Source organism: Ceratotherium simum, chromosome 33 (assembly GCF_057802395.1).
Source record: "Ceratotherium simum simum isolate JZ-2026a chromosome 33, ASM5780239v1, whole genome shotgun sequence".
Taxonomy (NCBI): Eukaryota; Metazoa; Chordata; class Mammalia; order Perissodactyla; family Rhinocerotidae; genus Ceratotherium; species Ceratotherium simum.
The window spans coordinates 10,336,364-10,349,262 of NC_141932.1; the positions used below are offsets into that span (position 1 = coordinate 10,336,364).

Below are 12,899 nucleotides of genomic sequence, written 5' to 3' on the forward strand. Positions count from 1 at the left end.
GAGGACTTTACTTTCATGAGCACGTTTATCTTTTTGGTGACCCCATGTATTAGTTTACTTGGGATGACATAACAAGATACCACCTAGTTGGTGACTTAAATCATCGAAATTCTTTGTCTCACAATTCTGAAGGGAGGAAGCAGGAGACCAATGTGTTGGCAGGGCTGGTTCCTTCTGTGGCCTCTCTCTTTGGCTTGCAGATGGCTGCCTTCCCCTCCCCCATCTTCACTTCGTCTTCCCTTTGTGCACGTCTGTGTCCTGATCTCCTCTTCTTATAAGGACACCAGTCCTATTAGATTAGTGCTCACCTTAATGACTTCAGTTAATTTAATTACCTCTTTGAAGGTCCTATCTCCAAAGATAGTCACATTTGGAGATACTAGGGGTTAGGGCTTCAACATATGAGTTTTGGAGGTGACACAATTGAGCATAAAGCACCCCATGCACATAGGCATCTGACTATCCGCAGAGTGGTTAAACCACTTCCCAAGGTGGCACAGTGATCATTAGGGAGCCAGACTTGACCCCAAGGCCATCTGGCTGCAGAGCCCGAGCCCTGACGCCTCACTGGAAGCCTCGGATGAGGAAGCTCCATGACAGTGCTGACCACCATGAGCTTCTCGCTGAGGGCGGGACTCAGAATGACCACTGAGGAGTGGGCAGAGCCAGGCCCTTGACCTGCAGGACTGCCCCCTTCTGTCCTCATATTGGACACTCTCACAGATGAGGGCTGAGAATTGGGATCCCTCCATGTGACAGATGAGGAAACTGAGGCTTGGAGGGGAGAAAGGTCAGGCCCCTTTCATCCAAAGCTGGGGCATTACCCTGATGTCACTTTCTGCTGTCATCTTGCTCCAAATGCCCGGCTCTCAGACCTGGCCTGTGCAGTCAGCACCAGGGATGCCTGGAGCAGGGGCTGTGAGCAGGTCAGGAAGCCCCAGGACCACCCGTGGTGGTTACGTCCTCCGACCTCCTCAGAATCCTGATACCGTCCACTCTGCCATTTCTACCTGGGAGCTCTCCTTCTCGCTGCACAGGGCAATCGGGTTCCTACAAGCCCCTGCCTGTGCTTCCACCATCACACACTGTCCCAACAGGAGCTGGAATGGCTTGGGCTTTCTCTGCCTCCTCAGGTGTTAGAGAAGCTCTCAAGGACAGAGACAAAGTCTGTCACATTGTCCCCTGTGACTCCACTCCCTAGAAAGGAGTAGATGCTCAAGATGCCGTTGTCATGTTCATTCATTCATTAATCACCTCCTCCCTCTTCTGGGGTTGTGGGGACCCTTCCTCATCTTTCACAGATCTAAGTTCCCCTGCAAGTCCCTCTTGAGTCCCACACCTGGCGCAACTGACCTTTCGGGGCATCTAGAAGCTCTGATTGGCCAGACAGTGCCTACTTTTCTGGCGTGAACAATGATGCGAGAGGGACAGGCCACGGACAGGGAACCAGGAGCACTGAGTCGGGTCCTCCTTGTTGTTGTGTGACCCTCATCGGGACCCCATCTGGAAAGTAGAAGTAGTTATTGTCCAAGGGCCATGCCAGCTCCAACAGCCTGTGGGTGTCAAGTTCCTCTTCTGTGGTCAGTCATCTGTCTGACCTCAGCCTGGGCTTCCTGCTGGGGCTTCCTCTCAGTCCTGTGACACCAAGGCCCTGTGGCTCTGACCCCAAAGATGCTGCCGCTGCTGCTGCTGTCCCTGCTGTGGGCAGGTGAGTGTGTCCAGGAGAGAGGGGGTGGGCAGGGAGGGGTCTGTGGCTGACCCTAGTTTCCCTACAGGATCCCAGGCTCAGTATGGGAGATTCCAGCTGCAAGTGGAATCTGTGACAGTGCAGGAGGGCCTGTGCGTCCGAGTGCCCTGCAATGTCTCCTACCCTGCACATGGATACACTGACTCCGACCCAGCTCACGGCTACTGGTTCCGACAATGGGAATATCAGCACCAGCGTACGCTTGTGGCCACAAACAACCCAGATCATGAAGTGCAGGAGGCGACCCAGGGCCGATTCCACCTCCTTGGAGACCCCCGGGTCTACGACTGCTCCCTGGACATCAGAGACGCCAGGAGGAAGGACTCGGGGACATACTTCTTTAGGATAGAGAGAGGGTTTTATGTGAAATATGATTACAGAGAGAACCCACTCTCTATGCGTGTGACAGGTAAGGAATGGGGTCAAGGAGAGGACACATGGATGGGTTCTGAGGGCCGGGAGGGGATCCTCTGCACCTCATATGGCAATAACCAAGGGTGATGCAGGAGGACAGGACACTGAGGACAGCTGGGGAGGAGATGGCTGGCCTGAGGCAGAGGTTGCTCTTAGGGTCACACTTGGGGTCCCCATATCCAGGGCCCAGGTCTCTGTCTCTCTCCTCAGCTCTGACACAGACACCTGATGTCCACTTCCAGGGGACTCTAGAATCTGGCCACCCCAAGAACATTACCTGTGCAGTGCCATGGGCCTGTGAGAGGGGGACGCCCCCCACCTTCTCCTGGATCGGGGTCGCCCTCAACCCCTGGGGACCCAAGTCTCCCCACTCCTCAGTGCTCACCCTCACCCCGGGGCCCCAGGACCATGGCACCAACCTCACCTGTCAAGTGACCTTCCCCGGAGCTGGCGTGAGCTCTGAGAGGACCATCCAGCTCAATGTGTCCTGTGAGTGCCAGGCCAGGACGGCCAGATCCCTGAGGGCAGTGGGTGTGGGGGAGAGGAAGGGGGTCAGGGCCTGGGGTACTGGGTGCTGGGTCCTGCAAGCTGGTTCTGGGAGGAAGGAAAGAGGACACCCAACTCCACCCCCTCTTATTTCTAAAGTTTCTGGAGAGTAGGGCCAACATCCACGTTCCTGCCACTGAAAAGGTAACAATTATGTCTGTCTGTACAGATGCGCCCCAGAACCTGACCATCAGCGTGTTCCGTAAAGAAGGCACAGGTAGGACGCAGCCACTCCTCTCCCAGAGGTGTGGTGGAAGGGGGGTCTGTCTCCTCCCTTCAGAGCAGAGCTGGGGTTCAGAACTTAGATGGGAGAAAGGCTCAGGTCAGGTGTGGGGACAGCAGACGTGGGAAGTCCCGCACTCGATCATCAGCTTACAAGCTGGCCTTGCCCCACCGCTGAGCCTGCCATAGGGGAGTTTGCATGACCTCTTCCATGTCCAATGGATGTGCTGTCCCCATGCCAGGGACACAGCCTTGTCCCAAATCCTGTCCCGTTATCCTTAGGATGTGGACCCTGCCTACTCCTCCAGCCTCCTTGGATCATTTTAATGTTAGTGTTTAAAGTAGTAAACATAAGACTGCCTTAGTCTGCTTGGGCTGCCATAACAAAATACCACAGACTGGGAGGCTTAAAGAACAGGAATTTATTTCTTGCAGTTCTGGAGGCTGAAAGTCCAAGATCAAGGTGCTAGCCATTCAGTTCCTGGTGAGGGCTCTCTTCCTGGCTTGTAGACTGCCACCTTCTGGCTGTGTCCTCACAGGGCTGAGAAAGAGCCAGCCCTCTGGTGTCTCTTCTTATAAGAGCACCAATGTCATCATGAGAGCCCCACTCTCATGACCTTATCTAACCCTAATCACCTCCCAAAAGCCCACGCAGATACTTTCAAATACCACCACACTGGGGGTTAGGGCTTCAACATATGAATTTGGGGGAAACTCAATTCAGTCCCTAGCCAAATTTAATTAGAATAAAATAGTGTTCAGCATCTTGTATTCCTCCCTCTTGGTTATCTTCCCAAATATAACCTATGAATATATATTTAAAAACACACACATATGTACACATCATACTATACACACTGCTCTGCATCTTTTTGTGTGTGTGTGTGTGTGTGAGAAAGATCAGCCCTGAGCTAACATCTGTGCTAATCCTCCTCCGTTTTGCTGAGGAAGACAGGCTCTGAGCTAACACCTATTGCCAATCTTCCTCCTTTTTTTCCCCAAAGCCCCAGTAGATAGTTGTATGTCATAGTCGCACATCCTTTTAGTTGCTGTATGTGGGACGCGGCCTCAGCATGGCCGGAGAAGTGGTGCGTCGGTGCGCACCCCAGATCCGAACCAGGGCTGCCAGTAGTGGAGCATGCACACTTAACCGCTAAGCCACGGGGCTGGCCTGCTCTGCATCTTTATCATTATTTTTAATTATCTTTTCACATGCAGTAATTTTTGATTTACATAGTACAGAGAGTTTCCATAATCCATCGCTTATCTTCCCTCATCATTAAAATCTTACATCACCTCGGCACATTTGTCAGAACTAAGGAAGTGATATTGGTACATTTCTATGAACTAAACTTGTCTTTTTCTCAGACTTACTCTGTCTTAGGGATCCTTCTGTATCAGTACATAGGAAACCTTCTTCATTCTTAGTGATGACTCCATGGTTTTCCAACTGGAAGTATAGTATACTATAAAGTAATTAATTGGTCCCCCACTGGTGGAAACCTATGATGTTTCCAGTCTTCTTCTCAGAAAAATAATACTGCAGTGAAGAACTTGTACAAACATTCTCCACGTGTGTGCGTGTGTCTGTCAGATAATTTCCTAGAGAAGAAAGTCCTCAATCAAAGGATATGTTGGTAATTTCTACAAATGTTGCCAAATCCCACTGCATGGAGGTGATTCTGTTTACACTCCCACCTGCAACGTGCCTCCTTCCCTGCTGAACATGTTCATCCCTGCTGATCCTAAGTGAATTCACTGTCATGTTAAGTTGCAGTATCATTTTGTGACTAGGCTGAGTATCTTTCATTATGTTTAAGAATTGTTTGTTTTTCTTTGTGGATTTTTTCCTGATGGTTTGAAGAAGCTCTCTTCATATTAAGGACATCAGCTGTGTGTTAGCTGAAAGGATTGATTTCCAGTCTATTGATGGCCTTTTGACATAGCATACAGTGATTTTTCCAGGCAAAAACATGCATTTTTCTTTTGAGTTCATTTAGTGGTGTACCCGTATTGGCTCTCACTGGTTGGCAAGAGCCAATTGTGTCCATCTTTTTCCAACTCTGGGCTCAGTGACTTAAAATTGGGTGCTTGACATTGGCCAAGATGGGAGTTGTCAAGGATATTGGCAAATACTACAAATCAGGGAATTTTTTTTTCTCCCCCAATGAGCTGGTTGTTAAACATTTACTAGTAAACCAATGGTTGAGTAAGTCAATATTTTCTTTGATGCCTCTAACTCTCACCCACTCTACTGTAGTGTTTTAAATCTTCCATAATTTGTCCCAATAGCCTCACATATAAGCATTCACAAACATGCCCATTCACTCAAACTTTACAGAACTATTTGTTTTTCCCTGAGCATGGAGGGTGATTTCACACCTCAGCTATAGTTGCACCTCTTGTACTTTCCTCACATAATGTTCTTCCATTGGCACTACCCTCTAGCCAGCTCCCACCCATTCTCATGCTCTGCTTAAGCCTCTCCTCCTGCAGGAAGCCCTCCCTGTCCTGACAGTCTCAATGCATTACTGTCCTCAGGGCTCCCTCAGCCCAATTTGTCCCCATCACAAAACATGTCATATTGCTCTGTGAGTACCTGCTTTTGGGTGTTTCACCCATGAGACTGTGAGCTCTCAGACACAGCAAAACTAGACAGGTCTTAGTGAACCGTTATTGAAAGACAAAATAGCAAGATTTGTAGAGGCAAATCTGGTATCTGAGTTGGCACAGATGGCCAAGATGGGAGGCGTGGGAACCAACGCAGTTCAAACAAATGCACCCATGAGGACCTCTTGGAAAGGCTGCAGTGCCTGCTCCCAGTCCTGTCCCCTTGAGGCTGAGCCTAGAAGTTATGAGCCCATCAGTCAGTGGAAGAGAAGAAACAGATCTACACAATGAAAGGAAAAGAGAGAGAGACAGAGAGAGAAAGAGATCCTCTATGAGGGTCTGGGCTCAGCTTTCTCTATCTCTCTTAGCTTTCTTGCCAGGACCTGAAGCTCTGGGCAATGGCTCATCTCTTCCAGTCCAGGAGGGCCAGTCCCTGCGCCTGGTCTGTGTGGCCCACAGCAACCCTCCTGCCAGAATGAGTTGGACCCGGGGGAGCCTGCCCCTGAGCCCCTCGCAGCCCTCAAACCCTGGGGTCCTGGAGCTGCCTCAGGTGGAGTTGAGAGACCATGGGAAATACGTCTGCCGAGCTCAGCACCTGTTGGGCTCCCTGGAAGCCTCCCTGAGCCTCTTTGTGACCAGTGAGTAGGACATACCTGGGGAAGGGCGCCTGGGTCCTCAAGAGGAGAGAGGCTCCTCTGATTCCTCTCCTCTCTCCCCACAGAGCCCCCACAGCTGTTCGGTCCCTCCTGCTCCTGGGAGGACAAGGGTCTGCACTGCAGCTGCTCTGCACAAGCCCAGCCAGCCCCCTCCCTGTACTGGCGGCTGAGGGAAGAACTGGTGGAGGGGAACCACAGCAACACCTCCCTCACGGTCACCTCCAGCTCCACGGGCCCTTGGGCCAACAGCTCCCTGATCCTCAGCGGGGGACTCTGCTCCAGCCTCAAGCTCAGCTGTGAGGCCAGAAATGCCCATGGGAACCAGAGCACCACTGTCCTGCTGCTACCAGGTCAGGGCTATGAAGGGTGATGTCCAGGGAAGGGGGATGCAGAAGCATGGATCCTAGAATACATAGAGAGGGAGAGAAACAGGTCTGATTCAGGGTGAAGGGGGACTAGAGTTCAGAGTCCTCTGTCAGTTGGCTGGGGGGACAGGAGGCTGCAATCGTATACAAGAGTGGGGGACAAAGGATCAAGTCCTGGTTAGAAGAGGGCACACACATGGGTCATGGATTCAAGAAAGCTGGATGCCCAGGTGCCTGCTTAGGGGGACTGCAGTTTACCCCAGATCTCTCTTTTCTGCAGGGAGACCAGGACCCAGGACAGGGGCCATTGTGGGGGCCATCGGGGGAGCTGGTGTCACAGCCCTGCTCGCTCTCTGCTTCTGCCTCATCTTCTTCGTGTGAGTGGTGGCCCTGGTGTGGGTACAGGCCTCCAGAGGTGGTGGTATGGGAGGGTGGAGGGATTCAATGAACCTCAAAACTCAAAGCCCAGAGCTGAGGGATCCAGCAAGGTGACAAAGCCAGGGAGGAGTGCCGTTAGTTGAAGCAGCATCAGGAATTTAGCTTTCTGTCCTCTTGGCCAAGTGTACAGTCTGTTCCCCAAACCTGGTTTCAGCTGTCCAGGAGGAGGGAGCATGTGTTCTCATCATGGTCTCTGTAGCAAGATGGCGGCCTACACGCCTTGCCTCAGTCAGCCCCTCTAGGCTCCCAACAGTAAGGCAACCAGGCTGAAGAGTTCTAGTCTCTCTTCTCAGAGTGAAGATCTACAGGAAGAAGTGGGCAGAGAAGGCAGCGAGCAGGGATGGTGTCCATCCTGCATTGAGTACCATTTCCTGGGTGAGTGATGTGGGCATCTCTCTGTCCAGTGTCCCATCTGGATACCTCTCAAGGGGCAGGGCGGGCATTTTGATGGGCAGTTTACTCAGCACATCAAAAATGAGTTCCTCCTCTGCCCCCCAAATTTGTTTCTTCCCCTGGATTTCCTGCTGCACTCAACTCAGAAGCCTGAGAATCACTGTCTCTTCTTTCCTCTCCTTCACCTTCCAGAGCCAATCATTGACTAACTCCTGTCCATTTTCCCTTTTAGCAAAGCCTTTCTCCATTGGGCCCTTTCCTGTTGAGCCATTACTGTCTCTCCTGGGTCACTGACTCCGTCTCTTCTCCCTGAACAAGCTTTTGGCAAGAAATTCCCCAAACAGCTGACGTTCAGTCACCCTCTGCTTACTCCCCACTGCCTAGGTCAGCACAGTCGAACAGAAACATGATGCTAGCCACACATCTAACTTAACACTTAGCCACTTTAAAAAGGTACAAAGAAACATGAGATCAATTTTAATATAACATTTTATTTAACCCAACATATCCAAAATAGGATCACTTCAACAGCATATCATCAATAATCAATATATGGATTATTAATGGGATACTTCACATTCTTTTTGTTACAAAGTCTTTGAAATCCAGTGTTTGTTTTAAACTCACAGCTCATCTCTGGTCTGACTCACCACATTTCATGTGCTCGATAGCCACACGTGACCAGGGGCTACTGTATTGGACAGCGCAGACCAAGAGAACCAAGTCCAGATTCTTCAGTCTGACGTTCTATAGTACGGCCCCTGCCGCGTTCTCCAGCTGGCCTCCTGTCCCTCCACACAAAACGAGCTTATTATATACTGTGATATTGTGACTTATAGTAAGAAATATATATTTGGTCTTTGTGCCCATTCCCGGCATTGAGCTCCTAGATCCCCTGGAATTTCCTGTGATGGGAGGGATAAAGATGTCTTTCGTTATGTTAATGAGGTGACTTTGCCAAAAGCGCCAAAGGAGGGGGGGGTGGGCTGGTTGCCAGGGGAACCAACCACGTGATCACAGGATTGGAACTTTCAGTGTCACCTCCTGACCTCCAGGAAGGGGAGAGGGGCTGGAGGTTGAACCAATCACCAATAGTCAATGTTTTAATCAACCCTACCTATGTAATGAAGCCTCCATAAAACCCAAAAGGACAGGGTTTGTAGAGTTTCTGGGTTGGTGAACAGACGGAGGTCTGTGGAGAGTGGCACAACTGGAGAGCGTGGAAGCTCTGTGTCTCTTCCCCATACCTCGCCTTATGCATCTCTTCCATCTGGCTCTTCCTGGGTTATATCCTTTTATAAAAAACTGGTGATCTAGTAAGTAAAATAGTTCTCTGAGTTCTGTGAGCCGCTCTAGCAAATTAATTGAACCCAAGGAGAGGGTCGCGGGAACCTCTGATCTATAGCCATTTGATCAGAAGCACAGATGACAACCTGGACTTGCAATTGGCGTCTGAAGTTCGTGGAGACAGTTTTGTAGGATTGAGCCCTTACACTGTGGGATCTGATGCTATCTCCAGGCAGAGAATATCCAAATTGAGTTGAATTATAAGGCACCCAGCTGGTGTTGGAGACTTGTTTGTTGGTGTGGAACCCACTTCCAACATTGTAATTGGTTCCAGAATCCTTCTATCTCCAGGCAGGGCTCGCTTTTCTGCTCTTTTGTGCCTTTGTCTGGGTGATTCTCTCTGTCCGTCGCCTTGGCACTGGTCAGACCCCTAACTGTCTTTCATGCTCCCCTGCCCTGTGCCAGACAGAATGTCATCTTGCAACCCTGTGATAATCACGGACCTGTCTCCATCACACTGTGAGCCACTTGAGGGCAGGGGCAGGTCTACTGCAGGCCCCTGTGATCCTCACCCACAGCACCCTGCTTCTGTTCATCAGATCACAATGTGCAATTTGATAAGTCTGTGTGTGTGTGTGTGTGACAATCTGATACTGTCTCCTTGCCCTGATAGACTGTTTGAGGTCGGGGATCTTGTCTGCTGAACAGTCACTTGATCTTGCTCACTCAGTCCGTTTTCATATCTGTAAAATGGGAATAATATTTATACTATCTACGGAGGGAGGTTGTAAGGATTCAGTGAGATCAGTAATGAGAAGTGACTGTTATGATTAAAATTTGTTAAAGGTATGAAGGAATGAATGAATGAGTGAGTGAATGAATGAATGAGTGCGTAAATGAATGAGTGAATCCTCAGGAAATGGGTGTGAAATGGATAAATAAGTCAATTCCCCCTCAAGCCCCAAATTCCCTTTTCCAGACCCCAAAGGCCAGCTCTGATGCCCTTCTCTCATCCCACTCAGGGTCACCTGAATGAATCCAAGTCAGACAGCCCCTCAGACCACCCAACCTCAGCTGCCCCCGCCTCCACCTCAGAGGAGGAGCAGGAACTCCATTACGCCTCCCTCAGTTTCCAGAGGATGACATCACGTGACATTCAGGAGCAGGAGACCACTGAGTACTCAGAAATCAAGGTCCGGAAATGACGACTCTCTCCTCAACCACCCTAAACTGACTGGAGCCCAGAAAAGGCATCTCTGATGAAAATGTGTGTCAGACACCAATCCTTGAAGAGTTGACAGCCCTCTGAGCCAAAGCTTATAAATGGGAATGTGAAGTTCCTGGGAGTGGCTGAAGGTCACAGAGATTCCTGGGTTCAAACCCAGGCTCAGCTACTTACTAAGGGTGTTAGATCAGGCAGTCACTTTACCTCTCTGTGCCTTAGTTTCCTCCTCTGTAAAGTGGGGGATAATATTCATGAGGTACACTGTTAAATGTGAAAAAATGCACCACTGGCATTGTTAAGTACGTCATGTGTTAAATTTCCCTCAGGATGGAGGGAGATGGAGAGCTTGTGGCTCTACCACCTACCTCTATTTTGCTTGACTATTTTTAGGAACATGTATTGTTTTACTTTTTGTTTTTCCTTTTTTTTAGGGGAGGAAACATGTATTATTTTAAAAATTAAATCTATTTCTAAATGTAACTTTCTGGAGGGAGAAGATATTTCTCAATGTATGTATCTAACCAAGGATTTGTCCAGAGTATATAAAGAACATATAAAGATCTTCCACAAATCAATAAGAAAAAGGCAGACAATCCAATAAAAAAATAAGATATTCAAAGAGCCAATAAACACATAGAAAGCTGTTAGAGTTCAGTAGCTGTCAAGGAAATGCAAATAAAAATCACAACGTTGTGCCACTGCACAGCCACCAAGTTGGCTAAAATAAGAAAAATAATATCAAGAATATCAAGTGTTGAGGACATTACCCTAAGTGAAATGAGCAAGTCACAAAAAGACAAATACTGCATGATTCCACTTATATGAGGAATCTAAAGTAACCAAACTCTTAGAAACAGAAGGTAGAGCAGGCTCAGGGGAGGGGGAAACAGGAAGTTGCTATTCAATAGGTATAGAGTTTCAGTTTTGCAAGATGAGAACGTTCTAGAGATCTAATGGACAGCAATGTGTACATCGTTAACACTACTGTACCGAACACTTAAAAATGGTTACAATGGTAAATTTTATGTTATTTTTTCTCCATGCTACATAAAAGTAATATATAGTGGACACCAGGGGCTGGGCATTGGGGGAGTGAGTTGGGAGTTAGTATTTATTGGGCACAGAATTTCAATTTAGAATGATGAAAAAGTTCTAGAGATAGATGGTGGTGATGGTTGTACAATGCGAATGTACTTAATGCCACCGAATTGCACATTTAAAAAAGTGATTAAAACTGTAAATTTTTGTCATGTATACTTTATCACAATAAAAAAATTTCTTAAAGAATATCAAGTGTTGATGAAGATGTGGAGCAACTGGAACTCTCATGGCTGAAAAATGGGACCAGACCAAATGCCCATCAACAGTAAGACAGATAAATTGATTGCACAGTGTTAGTGCAGTGGAAGAAGCAAATAATAACTCCATGCAACATCTATGAATCTTACATACATAATGTTGAGTGAAAGAACCCAGACACAAAGAGTGCATACTATGTGATATCCTTGATGTAAGGTTTAGAAACAGACAAAACTGGGCCGGCCCTGTGGCTTAGCGGTTAAGTGCTCACGCTCTGCTACTGGCGACCCGGGTTTGGATCCTGGGCGCACACCGAAGCACCGCTTCTCTGGCCATGCTGAGGCTGCGTCCCACATACACCAACTAGAAGGATGTGCAACTATGACGTGCAACTATCTGCTGGGGCTTTGTGGGGGGGGAGGAAAGGAGGAGGATTGGCAATAGATGTTAGCTCAGAGCTGGTCTTCCTCAGCAAAAAGAGGAGGATTAGCATGGATGTTAGCTCAGGATGTGAGGCTGATCTTCCTCACAAAAATAAATAAATAAATAAATAAAAATAAATAAATAAATAAAATTACTCTAAAAAAAAAAAAAGAAACAGGCAAAACTAACCTTTGGTATTAGAAGTCTGGATACTGGTTACCCCTGGGTGGTAGTGACTGGAAGGGGCCAGTAGGGACCTCCTGGGGGTTCCAGTAAGGATCTGTTTCTTGATCTGGACATTAATTGCTCAGATGTAGTCACTCTATGAAACGTTTTTGAGTAAAACACTTGTGATTTCTGCCTTTTTCTATATGAATATTACTCTTTATTAAAATTTATATTTTAAGCTTTTTAAGAGATTATCCTTACAAATATCTAACTCTGATTTCTACCAAACTATAAACTCTCCCAGAGCAAGGGCAGCACTATGCCCAGCCCTGCTTTTTAGAGCCCAGGCTTGGACACAGCACATAATTGGACTCAGTCAACCTTTGAAATGACTTGCACACAGGTTCAAGGGGATGACCCGGCCGGGCTATGCTGAGGCCTCCCAGGTTGTTTCCAGCCCAGATCTCTCTCCTAAGCTCTAAATCCCTATGTCTTCCTGGACATCTCTTCCTGATTGACCACAATCTCCTCACTTTCAGTGCATCCCAAACTGGACTGCACATCGTCCCTCAAGCCTGGTTCTCCCCCCCACCCCACTCCATCCAGGATATGAGAATATCCATCCACCAGTACGGTGCCTGATTCCCATCATCTTGGCAAAGAGAGCATCATGCTCCTGTGCCTGGATTAGCTGCAACTTCCCAGCAGGACACAGTTTCTGGTTTGGCACACACTGTATCTTGTGAAATAGGCCTCCTCTCCTTCTCCAATCTCTCATGTCCCAATTTAGGCTCCTCTCTGCTTCTTCCTCTAAGAGGCCACTGTCTGAACCACTTCCTGAATCTGATGAGTCTACATCTCCTCCCCGCTGGGGGCTGTGAGCTCCCCCTGGCCACAGTATCAAGTGGCTTAAGGCTGAACTACCAAGTCCAGTAGTATTCAAGGCCCAACTTCCAGCATGAAGCCTTCTTCAACCCCTTCATACTATCCTGGGGAAGATTCTGGAACTCTCTCCTCTGGAACCCCATGGACTTCGCTCATCTCTCCACTATAGCTTTAATGACAGGGCCTAGAGACTCTCTAAACTGTCTTAATGAAGGCAATAG

At 48.4% G+C, this 12,899-nt stretch overlaps 1 protein-coding gene across 3 annotated transcripts; it reads left to right on the top strand.

The window, feature by feature from the left end:
- Positions 1-1,363: 1,363 nt before the first annotated feature.
- Positions 1,364-11,190, top strand: LOC101403734 (sialic acid-binding Ig-like lectin 5). 3 transcript variants are annotated; one of them, XR_015549427.1, is made up of 10 exons: positions 1,364-1,708; positions 1,776-2,156; positions 2,372-2,650; positions 2,877-2,924; positions 5,908-6,177; positions 6,261-6,545; positions 6,841-6,937; positions 7,292-7,373; positions 8,021-8,229; positions 9,701-9,790. XR_015549427.1 is itself a non-coding variant. In XM_087421232.1 (9 exons), the coding sequence occupies exons 1-9, from the start codon at positions 1,672-1,674 to the stop codon at positions 9,881-9,883; spliced, it is 1,662 nt and encodes a 553-aa protein (XP_087277358.1). In that variant the 5' UTR covers positions 1,364-1,671; the 3' UTR covers positions 9,884-11,190. The 3 variants fall into 3 exon arrangements, 2 of the variants coding, with proteins under 2 accessions (XP_087277358.1, XP_087277359.1); XM_087421232.1 differs by lacking the exon at positions 8,021-8,229 and having other exon boundaries at positions 9,701-11,190; XM_087421233.1 differs by having other exon boundaries at positions 8,021-9,791.
- The last annotated feature ends 1,709 nt before the right edge of the window (positions 11,191-12,899 follow it).

What these genes read in the sequence shown, in the direction of transcription:
- LOC101403734 (XM_087421232.1), top strand. Translation starts at nt 1,672, where the DNA reads ATGCTGCCGCTGCTGCTGCTGTCCCTGCTGTGGGCAG. An exon ending in GCTGTCCCTGCTGTGGGCAG is followed by an intron (nt 1,709 to 1,775) that starts GTGAGTGTGTCC and finishes GTTTCCCTACAG; the next exon opens with GATCCCAGGCTCAGTATGGG. An exon ending in CCTGAGCCTCTTTGTGACCA is followed by an intron (nt 6,178 to 6,260) that starts GTGAGTAGGACA and finishes CTCTCCCCACAG; the next exon opens with AGCCCCCACAGCTGTTCGGT.